The 22,320-nt window shown below is 32.8% G+C and overlaps 1 protein-coding gene across 1 annotated transcript; it reads left to right on the top strand.

The window, feature by feature from the left end:
- The first annotated feature begins 1,069 nt into the window (after nt 1-1,069).
- On the top strand, nt 1,070-21,907 carry LOC148619889 (uncharacterized). Its single transcript, XM_088580283.1, has 6 exons — nt 1,070-1,166; nt 3,509-3,598; nt 6,246-6,466; nt 7,967-8,135; nt 9,831-10,244; nt 17,414-21,907. The coding sequence occupies exons 2-6, from the start codon at nt 3,520-3,522 to the stop codon at nt 17,533-17,535; spliced, it is 1,005 nt and encodes a 334-aa protein (XP_088436409.1). The 5' UTR covers nt 1,070-1,166; nt 3,509-3,519; the 3' UTR covers nt 17,536-21,907.
- The last annotated feature ends 413 nt before the right edge of the window (nt 21,908-22,320 follow it).

The raw sequence follows: 22,320 nt of genomic DNA, 5'->3' as shown, positions 1-22,320 counted from the left end.
GCTTCTATGCTAATTTCACAATATTCAATGGCTTCTCTGGACTTTTCCTTAACTTTAACCTGCAGAGGACTATATATCAGCATGATTCTACATATGTCAGCTCACAATCCTCAGAATGGCATGTGGGGTTAGCAGACTTGCAGTGCAGTACTGGTCACCGGAAGTGAAGTGTCTATAAATAGCATTGGAAATCCCAGTGTTTTCACAAGATAGGGGTATATTTAGAAATCATTATGGAGATTAGGCTTCACATCACAAGAAGCAAAATGCACCTATAAAATGTACAGAAATGTTTTTCCTTTCAGAAACTGTTTAAATTTTTTAAATGAGATGAGAACTTTTTTCACAGCACTATGAGGAATAGGGGTAATTTCTGCGTAGGACTATTTTTGCGTACGTTCCAAATGCTCATTGGTTGAATTGGTGGTCTTTAACCTGCACTAGCTACCCTAATCCTTAAAGGGATTATAACTACATTTTACCCTATCGGTGCACCTAGTCCATCCTCCCAGTTTTTAGTGGAGTCCGAATTGCCCATTTACTTTAGTTGCTTTGTACGTATTATTTTGGTTATTTCATATTCTTTGTTGTGTATGTCTGTTTTCCATGTCTGGTCTTTGTCCGTGGATTACATTCTTTTGATTTCCACTAGAACCATTACTATTTCCCCCCAGGGATTCAGGCGCATTGCCAATCTGTCTGACACGTAAATGTTCAGTATTCTGACACACATTCGCATCTTATTACAGTTTTTAAATATCTGATATCATATGGAATTTTTTTATTTTGAAAATTTATTTGAACACATTCCAGACCCATCGAAAGCTGACCTACATGTAGCTACTGAAAATTCATTCGGTCCAGTAGAAAATTTTGATTTCTGTAGTTACCCATATACATATGATATAGGAGAAAAGATGATAAAATTTCAAAATTAAGGATTCGGTTCGGTGACCCCAGAATGACTTTCGATGGGTCTTATTTATTTTTATCGCTTTCATCTGTTACTTGACATCTCTTGTCGCTAAATACTGAGACAGGTAGAATCCTGAAAACTGCCTGTTTCATTCCCTTGCACATATAAACCCCCAATATATAATTGACCCCTGAATTAATGAAAAAGAAACGCATTTACCTGTTAATGTAGGCGGTGTAGAAATAGTGTGGTAAGTTTTGAAAATAAAAAGCTTCGCTGAGTGCAAATTGTTATGATAACACATTACAAAGGGTCAGGCAAAACCGACAAATTTTGCAAATGACTGACGATTCTCACAATTTTCCAATATAGGTAAAACAAAATTGTCAACCCTTATATTTTATAAATTATAGTCTGCGTGGTTTTATTGGTGTATAATTAATAAACATCCTGTCTCCTAATTGTTAATTGGAAATTAACTTACCGTATGGTGGTCAAAACACAAAATATCTCAAGCGCTGAATCCCTAGAGGGATCATTAAATTTATAGGTGTTCTTCAATATTAACCAATGTGCAGCCACCTGTGACTGTGATTTACCTTTAACTGATTAGTAGATTGCATAATTAAATTGACAGTACATATGCAGCATCATTGTGTATACAAATTTATTGAAGTGACTTGGAGATTTTTCATACATTAATTATTTGACTTAATTAAGAAAAAGATTGACAAATCCATCATTTTCCTGCCTATGGTACACGAATGCACAGGGTGCTGAAACTACCAATCAGTCTTAGTTTGTAATTATTAATTTATCAATTGAACTTTTTTACCACAGAAGTCAACAACCCATTTAAATCAAAATACAGAATGTATTCATGATTTTTTATATATAATCAATGATTTTTTTTTCATCACGCAGAAGTTTTCGGCTGTTTGCCAATGTGATGAAAAAGTCTAAGAGATACTATGTTTTGTTTACATGTTAGAACATTCCAGTGTGGTCAAAATCGAACTTGTTTACTCCTTCAGATATTTTGTAAAAGACAGAGTATTGTGGTGAAATAAAATTTCTGGACCCTTGATGTGCACACAATATTATTGTGCATATCTATAAGTTATATAAACTCCATGTTTTGACACGCTTCAACATAGACTTAAAATTTTGTTATGGACACAACAACTATTTTGAGCACATTATTACTGGTGCACAAAATTTGAAATTCAGTTCAAGTTCGTAAGAAGTTCTGTTTTAAGGATGCTCATCAAACACATTTGTTTCTGATCCCCAATGCGTCTTTAAAACATCATACTGACACTTGAGAAACTTTCATCAAGCAAAACAGTACATAATGACTTAATGAAGCTTTAGAAATAGTTTAAAAAAAATGCAGCGTAGGCATCTCAAAGATGTCCATGATATTTGATTGGAATTACTCAGACTTTTTCAAAACCCTGCTTTCTATGCCAAACCTGGAACTATTTTACCAATAATTTTACAAATATCTGGAATGTTCATTGCCGGCTCTAACTGATGAAAATATCCTAATCAAACTCTACAAAAATGATGAATGACATGGTCTACTTCTTATAAAAGGAAATTAGTACTTCATGTTTCACTCACACCTAAGGCCAATGCCTCCCTCATATTAATACCCCCTTAACCTGATTATAATTCAAATTCTCAAAACCTTATTACATGTATTTACTCCTGCTACTATAATGACTGCACCAAATAATGGTATAGAAAGCTCTGAGTGTTTGAAAAAGTGGAAGTAAATAGAAAAGTATTAATGGTTGATTTTTAATTTATTTTATTTCAATTTGGCAAAAAAGTCTAGAATCAGCAGTAAAAGCTAGGGTGGTTGGTTCAGGTGACTGGAAACACACTTTTTTTGGCCAAACAATAAGAAAGACTGAATGTCCTGAATGCAAGGCTTCTACACATTGGAAATGTAGTCATTTACCTTTAAGAGAAAGGGTAATTTTGATGTGAATGGGTCAAACTTTTAAAATAATAGATGACTTTCACGTTTGCCATTTATGTGAAATCTGGTGGAAACGTATATGGTTTTATATTGGACAAAGAAAGGATATTGGTTTGAAAGCAAATAAGAACAGTTTAACATGTAGCGATGTGGAAATACATTGTATGTCTCTAAACAGAAAAAATATCTGAAATGAACTATCATTTATGTATTATTTATGAATTCTTAGTATGTGTTTTAGTGGTCGATTAAAAAATTTGTTCCATTGGCTCCCATTGCAAAGTCTACGATCTTACGCCTGTTGACCCCAGTTTACCTTAATATAAATAAAGAAATTTTCCCGAATGGAAGTGTATGTGAAAGTAGGCTTTATTCAACATCAAACCTTGATTAGCCTAAATAATAAGTGTTTGTGATTTAACAAGGGTTGTCCAGAGATTTTGAACATGTAGAAAGTAAAGCATAAATCAACAGTTGGTGAAAATCTTCAAGATTGCACATTATCCACTGAAATTCCAAAGGGTAAAAGCAGTGATTTGGTCATTAATTTCACAGTTTGAATATACAGATTAAACAGTAATATTGTGATTTTGAATTTGTAGGCACTGTGAGCATGGAATACATAGCCCTTCCATTAGTTATTGTAATGTTTTTGACATGGCACAATGAGGTTCTGGCAACAATTCCTACAAGTAAGTAATATATTGTGATTGAGTGAAATCTATCTTAACCATAACTGTGTTGGGTTAACCTCAAATCCTTACTCAACTCAAAATCACATGAAATTAAAGAATTGAGGTAAAAATCAGGGATTTGAGGATTATACCAATTTGAGATTTTTTATGAAACCTAGGCCTGATCTATTGCAATAAAGAACTATTTGACAGATGTTAAAACTTGTTCAAAATCCATTGATATAAGAGGACTTCAGAAAATAGACAGTATCACGTTACCAGTATTCATGAGTATTGTAGAGACAAGTTTTTTTATACTACAAGTACATACAAAGTACTATGAAACTTGAAAATGCAGGTTTTTTTCAGTAAGTGCTAAATGCTTTGTAGTGTACAAAAAAAAATTGATTCAGTGATAATGGTTGGTGGAGGAAATGTGTGTGTGTGGGGGGGGGGGGGGGGGAGGGAAGATTGTGTAAGGCAAAAATCGACTTGCATAAAGCTGAAAGGCATCCAGTAACCATTTAAATATGGTCAGAGGGGCCCAATCAAGGAATGTAGCATTACTTTCAATAAATTTATCAAACATTCATAGAAATCTTTGTGGTGACTCAAATTCACCATCTCAAGTTATCACTTGCTTTTTATACATGTAGATAAGCACTTTATGGTGATTATTTTATCCCCTATGATATGAAGGGGTAAACAAATGACATGCAGGTACATGTATATTGCATTTGCCAATTGATCTATCCTAAATCTATTATTTAAGATTGATTATTGTGATACATGTACTGATATTTCAGTTCTAATATAACAGAAACAGTCTTTCTCTTAAAGATGTCCACCATATCAGTAGCACATGCTTTAAATTTTCAATTAACCCATAATTGATTTTCATAATAAGCTATAGCCTTTGGAATCAGAACTGCTTGGCTATTTCTGCCACTTTGAAAAAATGTGTAACAAGAAAAACTGAATAGTTCTAATTGTAGTCTTCATCGCAATTCAAAGCCAGGATGGAAAATGAACTTGTATCTATTCACCTTGAAAGGAAGCTCATGGCAGACGATGGCAGACCATCTTTTTATAAATCTAAGTACAAATTAAATCCACCAGAATGAAGCCACATTTTTATTCAATTGAAATTCACTTCACAATCATTTGATGTATGATTGTACATGTAATTGAATAAATATATTTGATTACTGTACAATGTGGATTTTCAAATAAAAATTTTATAACTCTGTCTTCTGCTAAAAAAAGAATATTTTTTTTGCATGGGGTGAAAAAAGAAATTCTAAACTCGACATGAAAACCTGCCTCTGCTATAGAAGAAAATGGTCTGTCATTCTCATGGGATGATGTGAAATGGAAATCCTTAAGCTCCACACAGCAGCAGAATTTTGTTTCCTCTCTTACTAACTGCTGCAGATAGGCCTTTTGAAATTATAGAGCGTTATACATAGCATGTGTGTTGTTTGACAATTGGATATCATCGCATAAAATCATTCACAATCAACCAATTTTAAGTAAGAATCAGGCAATGGGTGGCACATCATTTTCCTCAATATAGTCATTTTTGCTGAAAATATATTCAGGACATCTAGAAAACAACCAAAAAGCTATTTAAGTGTGGGAAAATTTTCCCGCCATTTTTCCGTAGTGCATTTCACTGTTTTTGACCTATCAATATCTTAAAAAGGCAAATTTTACAAATACTTTGATGATTATTTCTGGTGGTTATCAGGTATAATTAATTTTTTAATGCAATATAATCTCTGCGTTTTTTTCCCTTCATGTGCCACACCTCATATACATTTTGCCCTATTCTTAAATGGATAAGTACTTAGTGTCTGAAAGAGGTCCAGTTTAGACAAACATCACTTTATTATTTGATACTGTCTGTTTTAATGTAAAAATATGTGTTTGTCTGTTTGTATTTATGTCTCCTTTTGTCCACCAGTAGTTTCCAAAAAAACAATAATTTGATAAAGATGAGGGATTTTTTTTTTACTTTTGCACAAATAGAAGAAGGGGCGATAAAGGGTCTTATTGGCCTAAAATTCAGCTGAAAATTAATTATACAATTTTGAATGAATTAATTGTGGATTTGGAGACTTGTATCTAACACAAATGAGAAAACATAAAGATTTCTGATAATTTTTCCATTGAAAGGACAGAAAAATTGCTTGAAGTTTACCAGAATTCAGATATTCTGTCAAATTTTGTACTATTTTGTCACTTTCTGATCATTATTTGGTAAGGAAATGGTGTCCACACTGAAGATATATCTTCCCGTTCAGTGAATACATTCATTATTAAATAGTTTATCATATGTAAAGATATAAAGTTGTATTTTGGTGTGGACATAGTATTCTGGATGTAAATATGTCAAAAAACACCCAACAAGTTTTACAATTCTAAGCAGTTCTTGCCAAACGACATAAAATTGTGGCACCATTATGACATTGTTGCAATGAACTAATGTCACCAAATATTATTTTTCCTTATGTTTATATATTTTACTATGTTATGAACAACTTTTATGTTATTACAACGAAGTTGATACTTACTGGCAATATTCATAGCTTAATGCCCCTACACCTTTGTCAAAAAGGCAAAAAGCAATTTATAAAACAATTTTTTACTTTCTGTTCAACAGTTGGATTCAATAAAAAAGACTGTGATGTATACAGACACTATCTTTATACAGAAGCAGATAAATTCATAGTTGAGTGGAATGGAGATACCTATCCAAAATACTGTACCCTCAGATTCAAAGTAATGAAAGAGGACTACAAATTATGTGCAAATGTTAAAAGGTTCCAGTTTGACTGTTTTAATGATTTGAAGTTCTATTGGGGAGTTTCTATGAATGTGAAGGTATGTTTGTTTGTACAAGTGTGTTGAAAAAGAAAAAAGAATTTAATCAAGAAAGATTAAGAAATAATTCATGGAGGGGGTAGATTTGTACTCATTTTAAGATTGGTACAGCTTTTATATTCGATTATTTAACACTGAGTGACGGCGAGGTGTTAAATAAGAGTATAAGTGCCACACCCATGTTAAAATGAGTACAAATCTACCCCCGAAAGGATTTATTTCTTTTCTAATATGACAAATACAGTAATTTTTTTGACAAAAAAATTCCCTAAGCGTAGCCAAAATAACGGCTGTTCCGTTTAACCTCCCCCATATGGAAGTTCGATTATTAAGAAATAAATCACTTATCCAAGTAAACTATCTATTGAATAAATATCAGTATCAGTATAGTATTAGATAACCTCTCAGCCGTTAAATCATCGCATAAACATTTTTAAATGAGTATTTTGTCTCAAAGCGACATGGAAAGAAAAGAGACAGTGCACAGGTGCTAAAGGCGGGGTTGTACCGACATATACTGTTTGACGATATGAAGACGTCATATTAGAATTAGTATTAATCATACCCCCACTGATTAAAGTGCGGGCTATATTTCAATCAGCTTGTCAGTCCATCTGTTGGTCCTTCTGTTACATTTTTCCTGTAACTGATTTCTCTGTTTCTGTTGGAGAGAATGCTTAGATATTTGGTATACTGCTTTTGCATGCAGATTTGCACCATGTCTCTGCTTTCCATTTAGAGTAGGTCTTAATTTGACAGAAATGGCTGAGCTGGGATATGTGTTGCACAACCTAGCGTGCAACATGTTGTTTCAATGTTAATGTGTTAAAAATGAAAAATTAATTACATTAAAAATATTTAGCGTTATACTTTTGAAGATAGCCTAACACACATAAGTATCAGCCAAAAAAAATGATATTTATAAATATCACTGAATAAGATAACAATGCATTGATAAAGATGGACATTATTATAATGAAGGATCGAAATTGACAGACATTATCAACATTGGCAAGAAGAATAAAAACGCATGGAGGCAGAAGGTCATTTATAAATAGCCACAAAAAGTAACAAGCATCAAATGGAGGGACATTTATTATTATCTGCAAAAACATAACAAACCATCAAAATCATGAAAACGGAAGAACATTTCAGAGGTATCAAATTCGGAGCCAAAATGTGAAAACAGGTTACAGAGATGATTGACGTACACAACATATGTGAACATCATCATCTATTATTTTGATGCCCCAGTTTGTATAGTGTTAGGGGTTTATTTGTTACATGTTCAGTTTCTGAAAATATAACTATGAAAAGATCAATTTTGTCAGAAAGTTGTATGCACTACTGAAAAGCAACTGCAGTTAAAAAAATGAATTCAAGTGAAATACATATATTTTAAATACATTGTTACGATTGTTCAAAAATTTATAAACTCTCATGTTTTTTAATGATTTTTGTTTTTGTTTTTAGTAACTTTTTTGTTGGCTTACATTTCAGAGGTATTCTTGTGGTGACAGTCTTCCAATACAGTACTGTGATGATGATGGCCTGATTTTTATGCACATAGAACCTCAATACAAAGACATTCGAACAACTTCCTCATCTCTCCGAATTGAAGTTTCTCCAGTTTATATAGGGAATGATTCAAGTTCGTCTAGCTCATCAGGTTGATAAATTTTATTGCTGTCACCATTAGTGTCAGAGACATTAGATTTTACTCTCCTGGATCAAATTAGATTGATTAATTTATTGTTGGGGTTTAACACCCGAGCAACAATATTTCAGCTATATTCATGCGATGGATCAAATTAGAAATAGAAGCTAACATTTTCACACTATCATTGTTCAAAATCCAGAATAATTCTTGTATATATACATGTATCACAAGGGCAGTACTGCTTATTACTTTGTCTGCTTTTACATTATGTAAGCACCGTGACTTCTCCAAAACCATTCAGTGGCTTTTGTTGAAACAGTATAGGAAGTTAAGTCATCATACATGTATGTAGATATGCATTAAGTCAGATTATTACTGATGAATGCAACATATTAAGTAGCTGTCTTAATTAGAATCATGCAAAATCTGAAAAATGTGATACGCCCCAAAAAAGGCTACATATTTTTATTTTTATAATGAAATTGTTTTATGGGTCTATACTATGAAATGTGTAATTATTCGTTCAAATCTGCCTGCTCTTAGGAGATAATCAACATTGAAAATCCAATAGATTCTATTATATTTGAGTGTCATTTACAGAGATATCTCCCTTAATTGGTTCCGGGTTTATAGTTATTACGCTTAACTTTTCCTACAGTATTTACGGTACGAAGTTGGTACTTTGCAAAAAGATTATATATGGATTGAAGATGTGCATATTATCAGGGTTTTAATTTTTATCAATATTTGACATTTTTATGGATAGTTAAACATTTTGTCACCATTTTGAGTGAATGGGGTGCATGTCTATTCAGGATAACTCCTCCTACAGTATTTAGGTTAGGAAGTTGATACTTTGCAGAATGATTATATATAGATTGGAGATGTGTATATTATCAGGGTTTTGATTTATATCAATATTCAACATTTTCATGGATAGTTAGACTTAGTCATTTTGTCACCATTTTGAGGAAATAGGTGCATGTCTATTCTGGATAACTCCTCCCACAGATAAGTAAATAATTTTGAATAATCATGAAGAATATAAACATTAAGTGGAAGATCCTACACACAACAGTGGATCTACATTAGATTTAGTGTTTGTTCCTGTAGACCAATGCTATCAAATCAGGACATTTTCAACTTCTTTCTCTGATAATAAAATTGTTGCCATTCTAAAGAATTTAAGCTTGTAAATTTAAATTGACTTTTATATATGTCAGAAAATACATGCGGGGGCATCAAATGTGTCTCTAAGACACTACAATCTTCTCATGAATGAATTTTGACAACCAAACACTATGCAGTAGCTGTTTTAAAATGGAGTGCAGGGGCATCCCTTTGTCTAGTTTTGATAATGATTAGAATATAAGTTTTCTGCTGCATGCTATCTTGTTGGTCCATTGAGTCAAAAAACTTCAACAGAAATTAAACTCTAGACTAATTAGTCTTTGACATGTTTGATTGTCAACCGTATTTATAAATTATTGACTCATGAATTGGGTCATAAAGAAAATGTCTAATTGCAAATTTTAAAATTTGTCAAAAGTTTAATTAAATTCCAAATTCTGGTCTGTTAGAAGCTTAAATGTTGTGTCTATACTTGCCTGAACTGTTAAATGTACAACTTCTTTGGTCATATCATGCTGCATCATTTATCATTTTATTCATGTTTTAATTATGTTGTTTCCATTTGATTTTTAGGTGGGATTATAGCAGGCATTGTAGTGTGTGTTTTGCTTTTTATGATCATATGCTGTGCTGTGCGTTATAAGAGGAAGATGGCTCAGAAAGAAGCATGTAATGATTTAAGATATTTAGGATCAGCAGCTGGGAGACAGGATGGCAGTGAACAATTAGCACCTAACAACACCAATCAACAAGGCCGGTACTCTCCAGTACCTACTCAACAGAATCAACCACCTGGGCAACAATTTTCATCATATCTACCTTATGGGCAACAGTCTCTGGCAGGTCCACCAGTTGGTCAACAATATCCAGCTGCTCAACCACCTGGACAAGGATATCCTATGAGTGGGCAACCTGCTCCATCTGCTCCACCTCTTGAGCAACAATATCAGTCGTATGGGCAGTATCCTGTTGGGCAACAATTATCAGGTACATGTAGTAATTTTATTTTATACCCAAACCTTTTAAGCCATTACCCTGTAGATTTATGGTCTTTATGCCAGCCAACTTATCATGCTTCAGGTAAAGTTTATTTTGATTAGGTTTAGTACTAGTCTCAGACATTATTTTCTTCTCTTTTAAAAATGAAGTCAACTTTTTCACAAATCTAGATTTTTCCATTTCATTAATTTTTTTACTGTATATTTACTTTCTTTTTCATGAATATCTTTTTTTTGTAGCCCAAAATACCCCAGAGATAACTTGAATTCTCTCATATTAGGCCAGTGACCCATTCTTGTGACATGAAATAGGTGATTTCAAATATTACAATGGGACAACTGTATGAATGATACATTATTTTCACACAGGAAAATGGGCCATTGACTCATGCCTCCCCCATATTTTTTGGTCATTATTGCATTTTTTGGGCCAATGGCCCATTACACCCTCTCAAAGTGATTCAAAGAAACAGGCTTTATCTTTAATCAGTTCATTCCATTCCACTTTAAATTGAAAGAAGTAGAACTGAATTTATAGGAGCTGGAATTGTGACTTTCAATGTTCCTTTTTCATATTCCTGACTTTAGCTGCATTTTTTAAGATTTTAAGCGAAGGGGAGTAACTCTTTACAAATATGTCATCCAAAAGACTGGTTTATTGTCTAATTGGAGCAATGGACAGCAGTAGACTTCAAATTCAAATATTCAATTTATTAGAGCCACGGTAAGTACTTGGATAATTTTAAACAACTTATTTCAAACCATTCAGGTACTTACCGAAGTGAAATAGTTTAAATTTCCAAGAAAAATGTTTACCGTTTTCCCTTTCTGGTTATTGGGTGTTGATGGGTTACTTCCCTTTAAAAAATTTGCTAAAATGGCTTGCGCACTGTAAATATGAAAATGGACTATCGATCACTACTATCACTGACATCATGCAAGTGGGCATTACTTTCTCAAATCATGGCAGTAACAGTGAACACCCACCAATAATCAAAATAAATTTAAAGGACTGTAACCAATCAAGTTTTTTGTTGGCTTTGTAAAATCGTGTCTGTAGAATTATGGTGTAATATTTCTTTTAACAAGAAATGGTTATGATCTGAATGATCGAAAAGGGCTCCAAAAACTGGCCTCATCTGTGACTCCAAAGAGACTCAACAACTAAATATTTGGATTCTGCATATCATTCAATTGAAGCATTTTGAAATTTTGGGGGGAAAATCAGTTGCCATGGCGACAGCAACATTTGAATCTTCTTAAGACATAAAATTTGCACTATAAATATCATTTTTACCCCACAGAAAATTTCATCCAAATAAGAGGATTTTGAAAATTTGGCAGGAAGATCAGTTGTCATGGCAGCAGCAGCTTTTTAATATTCTCAAAACATAGAGTCACGTCAAGGTCCGGGTGTTAAAAGAATAGGCCTGCAGCAGCGCTAAGCTTGTCGTAAAAGGTGACTAAATAGTGCTCAGAACCCTAGCCGGGGGCTAGGGCGCTCCGCCCACAGAGCAACTGGGATGTGTGCCACAGGTGGTGGAATGGGGTACCTCTGGTGTGTTACATGCTGGGGTTGTCAGGCTATAATACGGAAAACCTGACCGCAAACCATAGTGGTGCACTGTGTTGGGGAAGATGCCACGTTCCTCGCACGTTAAAGAACCATACTGTGGTATTCTCTCGGAGTAGGAACCATAGGGCTTCGCCACAGGGCTAAATTGACTGACCCTACCCACCTCTCCCTGTTTCCAGTGGAAATCAAAATATTTTGGCCCCATTGTCCTTGTGTCCCATCTCTCTTTCCTTTCATCATTTCATGTTCATTTTATCATCAATTTCATGTTCATCGTCTGAATATAGCTGAAATATTGCTGCTCGGACATTAAACCCCAACAAACAAACAAACAAACAAAACAGAACTTTTCACTTGCCATCACATTTTTACTCTTAAAACCAAATTCATCCAAAGCGGATAATTTTCAATATTTGGCGGGAAAGTCAATTTCCATGGCAACAGGCATCATATGGTTAAATACATCAGGTGGTTTTTGTGGAAATTTGGTTCCCAATGAAAAGGAAATTTCCCATTCATTTGTATAGTAGAGTTGTCAAATCCACAAATTAAAGAATCTATAAACTGATAATTTTTTCCTAGTCAACGAAATTGGTATCCACGAATAAAAGTACTTCCACAGTGTGCAGTGTCTATTATTGCTTCTTTAGGTCTGATATATAAGGTCCTCGTACATCTGAAAGACACGAGGAAAGAAGAAGTAGTAATACTAAATGTACTTAAAATGCATACCAGGCGAAATCCTTGGAGAGGACAACTTGAATACCAAAAACACAAAAGAACTATAAAAAAGTACACCCAGAATGATTGAATAGCATAAACCCCATCAAGGGAGCAACTATTTTATTTTTATTGGGTGGGGGAGGGGCTAGGATCAAATTTAAAATCAAAAAGATGAAAGATGCGGTTTGGTTAAAAAAAATCCAGGTGGAATGAATAGGCAGGATACAAGTCAGTTGAAAAAAAAAGAATCTTATAAAAAAATCAGACTGGCTCGTAGAGAAAAAATAAAAGTTCAAGTCAGAATTATACTGAAAAAGAAAATCAAGGGAACAGAATTTGATCCTAGCCCCATCCCTGAAATGAAATGATTGCTCCCTCATAATCAGGAGTTCTTTTAGTTGCTCCAGAAGTACTTGTAAGACATGTGCTGCTTGTGAAATGTAAAGTCAGTAAAGTAAATAAGGGGGACTTCATATTTAAAAGGACAATCTATAAGTCCTTTTGTTTTTACATTGTAAAATTCAGGTGATGAAACATGATTCATAACAAGAGAACACTATCTAGCCCTCAACTCGAGCATACTTGTCACTTATTAGCAAGTTCTTATCAGTATCAGGTCCAGGGGGTTAAGGGGTTGGAACACCCCTCCCTTTGTTTGATGATTAGTGGCAGACACCATGTAGTAATCAGTCAAACTGTAACAAATTATGTCTGGGCTGTAACTTTGTTGTCTTTTGGTGTAGGCTTTTGATATATGGAGGATGCCCTATAGTTATCGGTCTGTTAATAACAAATTGTGTCTGGGCTGTAATTTTGTTGTCTTTTGATATTTGGCATAGGCTAGATCAGCTCAAGACAATGTGTTGCGTATCATGGTAGATGAACTTTGACCTTAAGGTCAAATTAATGATTTTGCAATACAGATTCATGTTGGAGCAGTAACTTTGTTGTCTTTTGATATTTGGCATGAAAGTAGATCAGCTCTAGATGATGTGTCACATACCATGATTGATGACATTTGACCTTGATTTTTGACATCAAAGTCAAATTAACAATTTTGCAGTACAGATTTGTGCCTGTAACTTTGTTGTCTTTTTTTGTTTCGCATTTGGTATTTGGCATGAAACTAGATCTTAAGTTTTCTGTATCTTTTTGATCCTCCAAAATGTTTATAATGTTTATAATTGACTTTAATGAGGCTACAGTGAGGTCCTTAGAGATGGTTTCCATTTCAATGTATCTGCAAAATTTGGGGACAAACAAGCAAATAATAGCCTGGAATAATCCCCCTAAAGAAACAAAAACAGACCAAAAAAAAAAAAAACAAAACAAAAAAAGAACATAACAAAAAGAAAGTCCATCAACACATGTTTATTGAATTCTAGGTACTTTTCATATGGATCACAGAATGTTTTTTATTTTCCTCAACAAATTTAGAATTTAATGAATATAGCTTGTATTCTATAGACCCTACTTCAACATACCCCTTTGTTCCATTTTGGCTGTCTCTGTTCACATCCAATCAATAATTGTTCTATGTTCGTACAGAAAAAGTGTAGTACTCCACAGCCAAGTGGATGACACATTATTTCCTGTCCATTATTATTGAGAATATGCAAATTTTAGTTTATGTTATCTAAAATAACTATCATTTGTTGCAAAGTAACTCCTAAATCCTTTGGGTAAAATGGTTTTTGTACTTTTCCTTCATAAATGCATTCAATTTTACCTTCTTTTGTAAGTGTTAATATTCTGCCTTTTTTACAAAAATCCTTTCACATTGTTAAGTCAATAACACAAATTTTGTATTGAAAGGTGGTGATGCGCTGTGGAAAGGTAAATAATCGTTTTTTGTTTGTGTCATGTTCATATGTATGCTTAATATTAGGAGTTTCAGTCGAGTTCCACCACAGTTTTGAAAACATAGATTTCTTAGCACTATATCATTTTCATATTGTTTCAGGAGGATTACTTTTCGTTTACTTTTTGTGCAACGTTCTCTGAAAGTTTCACTTCCTGTTAGACCTACCAATATTTCATTGTAATTGTTAATGTGTTTTCCTAGTATCTTAAGAGGTGATAACGACAGATATCGTCTAATTTTACCATCTTTAGCATACACTTTTAGTTCACTATTATTCGTTGAAACTCGTCTTTAGACATGGCCATATTATAAACTGGTACTTTGACATCACATTCTTGCATTGTCATAATTTTTTCTTCGTCGAATTTTATTTTCTGTATTTTCCATACTCCATCTCTTTCTCCTCCAAGGAGTTTCTCATCATCATTCGTCAGAGTTAGTAGCTTGTGTGGTATGATCTGGTCAGTCTCATATAATTTATTTGTTGCAATATTTGGTACATGATAGATTTTCTCAAAGAATTTGGTTGTCATTATCTGGAACAAAATCACGTTACTGCAATAAATTTGACACTATTTTTAGGTATTTGCTTATTGGAGATGACTGAATTCAATTGATTACTAACTTCAAAAATATCCTTTGCTCTATGACTCTGAAGGGCTTTAATTGATCTTTCTTGCATTTCTGTCTGATGTTTCTGAAGGTATTGGAATTCATCATGTATTTTATCCATTGTTGGTTTTAACATGGTATTCAGCTGTTTTTTTGAGTTGCTGTGCATATTCTGTCACAGTATGATGCAATTCATTCTCACATATTGTAATATTTTCTTTTGTATTTTCAAAATTGTCTTTACATTCCTTCAGGTAAGTTTGCAGTTCTTTCTTCTTGTTTTTTAATAAGGAAATGCCAGCACTACTTTTTTATTTCACTATTCTGAGCTTCTTATTATAAATTTCTTCTAAATCTTCAAGTCCATGTTGATAATGTGTTTTTCTAATGCAGTCTACACAAATGGGCTTCCTACAGTCAATGCAGTAATAAACACATTTCTTTGTCTTATGAGTTTCACAGTCAATATTCATAAGATCCTCGTTACGGTGTATTTCTGCACATTCCTTGGTACTACAGTCAGAGAGAAGTATGTTGTCATGTTCCTGAGCAATTTCAATCCTAGAATGACAAAATTTACAACATAAAAATAACTGTTTTGCTTACAATAAAATAATTAAATTTTCATATGCCCTGTGATATGCCTATCATTAGATGAACTTATTAGAGGATACTCTATGAGGTGTTGATTCATTGGAGCAGATATAGTTTACATCCTTAAATTGGGAAAAAATCAGTTGTTTTGCAAAAATTCCTCATTTTTCACAATTTCAACTCCCCTCTCCCCCCCCCCCCAAATTTTCTTTAATTCTGTTCTTGTTACTCCCCTTTCTAAATCCAACACTTAATGTCAAGCTTGGATATATGGTCACTCCTATACTGCTGTGTTTTTTTTTTATATTTGGGGGAGGACATTTATGTCATTGCTGTGTATTGGTCTTATTGAATGCTTGTTAAGAAATTGTTTTGTCCATGTTTTGTTCCGTTTTTCATCTTTTTTTATGCAGAGCATTATCAAGTACCGTCACCCAGGGCAAGTGAAATTTTGGTGGGAAAAATTTATTTATGATGCTCCACTTCCCATTTTGCTAGTGGAATTTCCTAAAAGTTTAATTAAGTTTGGAAAGGAGACATTGTTTAATTTTCATATTTTCATTTTGAGCTTTCCTGTAGAAATCAAAAGTTTTAAAAAATTCTAGGACACTGCACAATACCTATAAAATGTTCCAAAATTTTCTTTCAACAAAAAAATTACATGTACCTTTATTTGAATTACTTAAGCTTCTACATGATAGGATATGCCCTGTAAATTATTAATGTCTCAATCCTGTGTTCATTTTCAGTTATTTTTTTTCTTTTTAGAGTCCTTTAAATTTGTATAGTTTTTTCTGTATAAGCTTCTTTCTTCTGGGTGTCTCATCCAGTATCTAACTTCGTCACTTATCATTGTTCTTTTTGGTGAGGGGGGAGGGGGACTTTTGGTTTTTTGTCCAAAATAAAATTTGGCAAGCTTCTGGAGGAAAAAAATATTCTGACCCACAGTTAAAGAATTGTTTTTCATTTACATTTCCTTGGATTCATAGTAAGGAAAAACTGCCCCTCAAAACAAATTTGGGCCCACATGAAAATTTATACAAGTATCACTGTTGTTTCTAATTTAACAGAGTTAGGGTGTATTCCTGGCGAAATTTTATAATGACAGAGTTAGGGTGTATTCCTGGAGAAATTTTATAATGACAGAGCTAGGGTGTATTCCTGGTGAAATTTTATAATGACAGAGCTAGGGTGTATTCCTGGTGAAATTTTATAATGACAGAGTTAGGGTGTATTCCTGGTGAAATTTTATAATGACAGAGTTAGGGTGTATTCCTGGCGAAATTTTATAATGACAGAGCTAGGGTGTATTCCTGGCGAAATTTTATAATGACAGAGTTAGGGTGTATTCCTGGTGAAATTTTATAATGACAGAGCTAGGGTGTATTCCTGGTGAAATTTTATAATTACTCAATTGTATTATGAGTGTTTTTTTTTTAAACATCTGATAAGAAGTGCTTGTCATTTACCAGTAAATTTAGTTCTAACTATTGATGGAATAAAGTGAGATGTTTCAGGGGTATAATCCCCTATTTGTTGAAAAATTTGTTTTGATGAAATTTGTAATAATTGGGAGAAAAAATACCAAAAAGTAGCTTGAAATCATCTTTTTTAAAAATTACAGGGTCAGCCCAAGTCAACTGGGCTGAATGCTAGATAGTATCCTTATTTTTATTTCTCTAATTTAGTAATTGAGTCATTGTCTCATAGATGTTTCCCTATATGGTTGCTTGACTATATATAAATCTTTTCAATGTGCATGCATCAATAATTATTGCTTTCTTTTCAGATCAAGTACCTGAAATACAGAACCCAAGTACAGGAGGAGCAAGTTCCCCATACAATACTTCACACCAGGAGGGTAATTATGACCCACCTCCAAGCTACAGTTCAGTAATGGGGAAAATGTAATCTATTTTATGGAGTAAGTCAATGGACAATGGAAGACAAGATTTGAAGTGTTGATTGTTCCTGTGTCTTAAGGTTCAGCAAAAGTCAATATCTAGGACATTCCTTAATGAAATCTTTTCATTCATAGTTTTAATAATACATTAAATTTAGCACTGAAACATTGCTAAATGCATCTTAAAATGTATAAAAAACACAAGCACAAGTCAAACTTAAGAACAATTGGTTTACAACTTCTTTATAACATTATCATGATCAATCTCAAAGCCACCAATTATATGCACAAGCATATAGAATTTTCTTAGTTTTTAAGTCAAGAAAGAAAGTATCACAGCAAACATGACTGGGCTTTGTTTGATGTTCTTTTGAAATGTTCAAAAGTGGTGTTATTCTTTTAAATGGTGATACTTCTGTAAATTTGACACAATAATGTCATTGAAAATGGTTTTGTTCTTTAGCATCTTGGCTATTCTGTAATCGTATTAATTTTAATATCAAGTGATTTTTTTCACCGGTATCAGTTTCGTGGGTTTCAAAATATAGTTAAGTGTTATATTGTGTTAAAAATTTTGTGTGGCTTTCTTTCCACTGTAAAATAGTTAAATTTAGTGTACTGTGAATATTATACAATTCCAGTATATACTGGAATTCTATAATATTTATGGTGCGCTAAATTTATTTCTTGGAAAGAAAATATAAATAAGAACAATGAGAAAATAGTAAATTTGTTGTTAAATATTACTGGTTTTTAGTTGAGACCAAAAGTATCGCACATTAATTGAGAAGTAAGTGATTTTTTTCCAAGACTTTAAAAATTTACATTATTTTAAAGATGACCAATGTCACACTGGAGCAGCAGTAATAATTTTTGTTGGTAAGTCATGCATTTCCTGAAATTCTTGTAAAAAAAAATTTAAAAATGGGGTACATTACTCAGTAAGTGATTAAAACAAGTTCCTCACCACTGCCGTATCAATCGAAGGTTGGATGTTACGCTTCTGTATCACAGTTAATGTGAAAAAGTGTTGACATTATAAATTGTAAATTCTTTTTCAAGTATCATGGAAGAAGCTGAAGTAAAAAATGATATAAAGTAAGAGAAAATGCAAGAAAGAAAATTATACTTACTGCTGGTGCAACTTGGTTTATGTTGACAATTTTTTTTCATGTCAACTGTCCCGGTAAATGTGATTTTTTTTATTTGATTAATCTTTTATTTCCGTTATGATAGATGTCAGCATAGAAATAAAAGTAAAGGTGAAAGGTCATCTACAGCCATGCTGTTTAAATTGTATTTTGAAAATTCTGAGTTTAATAAGACTTTGCTGAAGAGATCTTCTAAAAAATTCACCAATACAGTGAAACCTGTCTAAACCAAACCCTGAATAAATTAAAACCTGTCTTGACCAAGCCATTTTTAAGTCCTTTAATGTCAACTGAAATGTACCAGTGTTTTGAACTTGGGTAAACTGATCACCAGTGTTGATTCCAAACAAATTCTATTGTCAAAAAGGATTGGATTTAGGCAGGATTCAGTGTATCATTATACATGTACTAAAATGGGCATGTATTTCTTTTTTTTTCCTTACAAATCAGTTTTGTAGTAAATAAACCTACGCAGTACAACTTGATTGCCATTATGACAGTTTTTTTTTGTTTTTGTTTTTGTTTTTTTGTTTTTGTGACACCACAAACCATTGTTTATATAAATAGAAATATTCTCATCTCAAAAATGAGAAGTTCTTGCCTTTACACCATTAATCTTGCCTTACATGTGTTAATTTTTGTTTACTGAGAAAGTATTATTGTTGGTTTGTTGGTGGGGTTTTTATAGATTTGGGAAACCAAAAAAAAAACAGATCCATGAATTCAAGAATGTATTAACTGAAGTTTTTCCCTAAACCTCAAAAATTGGTACATATAAACACAAGTACCTTCACTGTTTCTGTAAAGTATTGTTATCTAATATTATTGAGTTATTTAAGAAATAAATCACAGAAACTTCATTTCATCATTGTTTTACCACAGGTTGGCCATTTATGTCACATTGTTTTAAATTGGTGAAGTAGCGACATAAATGGCCAGCCTATGGTATTTCAATGATATAAATACAGTTTCTTTATATTTTTTATTAGACGCAGCCTATGTGTTGCACAAAATGTTGGCCATGTCTTTATCACTTTTTTATCATTGCAGTGGTCTAAAGAGTTTTGAAGCGTGTCATATTAGATTTGTTGGTTTTGTGTATTTTGTCATTTTACTATTGGCAGTTTGGTGTATACTCATGTTGTACCTCTTTATATTAGATTATAGATTTATATATTTCATTCTTAATGATTTATTGTATTTTATTGTATCCCCTTTGGTGGGAGATGTATTGTTTTTGCCATGTCTGTCTGTCTGTCACACTTTTGTAAGAGTAACTCCTAAGAAACTACTGCACCAGATTTCATGAAACTTTATAGGTAGTTAGGATGTGTTAATGATGTACTTGCATATTACCAGGAATTTATGATCCATTGAATTTTGTGGAAGTCAGACTCTTTTGAACAGGAGGAGACTTACATTTTTGTAGGCAAAAACAAAGTTTTATTTTCATTATTGATTATGCGTTATTATGTGTTATTGTTGAGTGTTATGTTAATATTTATATTTGGAAATGATACCAGTGTTGATTTTTTTTGCAATAAAAGGAGTCAAGCAGGCAACTTATAATTGACAACAGTTTCACTTTTTAAAAGTACCATATTTTATATGGATTGTTTTATGTATCTTGGAAGAATGGCTCTATATTTGATATTACATGTATCAGGTTTCATAATGAGTGGAAGTTAAATATAAAAAAAAATCAACTCAAGTTATTTGATCTCAACATCATAATAAATGAGCCTTGGCGAATTTGTTATGATGTTGAAATTAAATAACGAGAGTTGATATTTTGCAAATTATCTAGTTTCATAAGTTGTTAAACCTTGTTCTCAATGATTCCTCTAGAAAATTTGGTGGCTTGATATTACACATTTTTTGTCTGCCATGGTGAAAATTTTAGCAATCATATGTCTATGATGTTACCATTTGTTACGGGAGAACAATGTAGAAAACATCACAAGGTTGCTTTCGACTTACTTGCATTATAAACACAATATAACCAATCACAATGTCAAATTTTTTCATATCACTAGTTCATATCACATGGCCCAATGATGAGATACTGCAAAATATCTAGCCATCCAAGAAGTAGATAAACTGAAAAATTAAAGATAGGAACCAGTGCAATAACAAAATGAACTTGACTATAAAACATGTCATATGGTGCTCTTTTTCTAGTTCTGATTGATACAATTTCCTTTCTTCCAATTTAAGTGATTTTAAATAAGCAAGGCATTGTGTCATTCTATTTGAGTCAAATTTTTGCAATTTTAATGACCATATTTTTTCTTCTAAATTGTGGCATGCAAGAAAATGTACATACAATGGAGTTTATAAACCACTTGAAATCTATTATTAGCTGTAGTTGTTAGGAAACCAACTGTTGTTTGTGGTAGAGCCCCTCCCCTCTAGACTTTGGAATACCTGGCTGCAGAATTGGGTCAAAGTATGTCACTAGTGGCTGAGCTATTGTGTTGATACTTTGGCCTACTCCCAGACCAACGCCTGATAGTGTTTTCTAACTCTACTTTTCTTGGAAGGATTCCAACTAAAGAGTCGTGACGTTTTGGGTGCACCGTTGCATTTATATTTTCCTGGACTTGCCCCTTTAAATCAGGGTATTACATGTTTGAGCTTATTTTATTTTTATAGAACGCATTTTTTTTCTGTATTTGTATGTTGTCTATTTATCTTCAACCTCAGTGCTCGTTTTGTTAATGTGCCTTGCATTTTAATAATTTGTATTTTTATTTTCTTATTCTATATCCTTAAAATGGAACAACTTTTTCCTGTGTAATATGACTTGTTTAATTTTTATTTCAGTAGACTTTTAAAGGTAAATATTTTATTCATATATACTTTTATATTTATACATATTTGTAAATTTACCATGTATGACCTTTGTTGTTTTTTGTCAGCACTGCATCATTGAAAAAAAATCTGTTATTGTATGGTGGGTTATTTTGGCGAAAGTGAAATTTGGCGATTTTGAGGCAAAAAGATGTATGAAAAAATTTTGTGTTTCTAATAGTTGCACTTGAAGTTCTTGAGCCATGGTAAAAACATAATGTGGAATTTATTTTGCCATTTTTAGGCAGACTGCTGAAATATGCCAAAATTAGCACCATACCAAAATGACCCTCTGTACTGTATTGGCATTGAAATTAGATATTATCTTTTAAAGAAGTTTAATGCATATCAATAAATAAATAATGACAAAAAGTAATGCCATTTATTTTACATGCCTTCATCACACAGTCCTAACAAAAATAGAATAGGGGGTAATGGGGGTCATAATGATAAGAGATTATTTAAATTAGTACCTTGATCACAAGTCCAAGAAATCACATGACTTTGCCATTATCGTTATGTGATAACTTTTACTATTGTCGGTTTGATCTACAACCATGTCACACCAAAAGATTTAAAACCGGTAGTCACTGTTGACAACTGGTTGACTCAGTCTGAATAATGTGTCCGAGTGAGATGGCATGCTGTCTGGGCTGTTGCTTCTGTTAGCTAGCACAACAAAGATTCAGCTCAGCATTTCAGACTAGTAAAAAGCACTGAATGTATTTTTACCTAATTTCGCAACAATATGTATGGAAAAGTTGGTTTTATATTTTGTTGTTTAAAAAT

Source organism: Perna viridis, chromosome 4 (assembly GCF_037379345.1).
Source record: "Perna viridis isolate PV_CMFRI_1.1 ecotype Kerala chromosome 4, ASM3737934v1, whole genome shotgun sequence".
NCBI lineage: Eukaryota > Metazoa > Mollusca > Bivalvia > Mytilida > Mytilidae > Perna > Perna viridis.
Note: the sequence above shows the minus strand (reverse complement) of the source record. Positions and strands in the feature narration are given on the sequence as shown.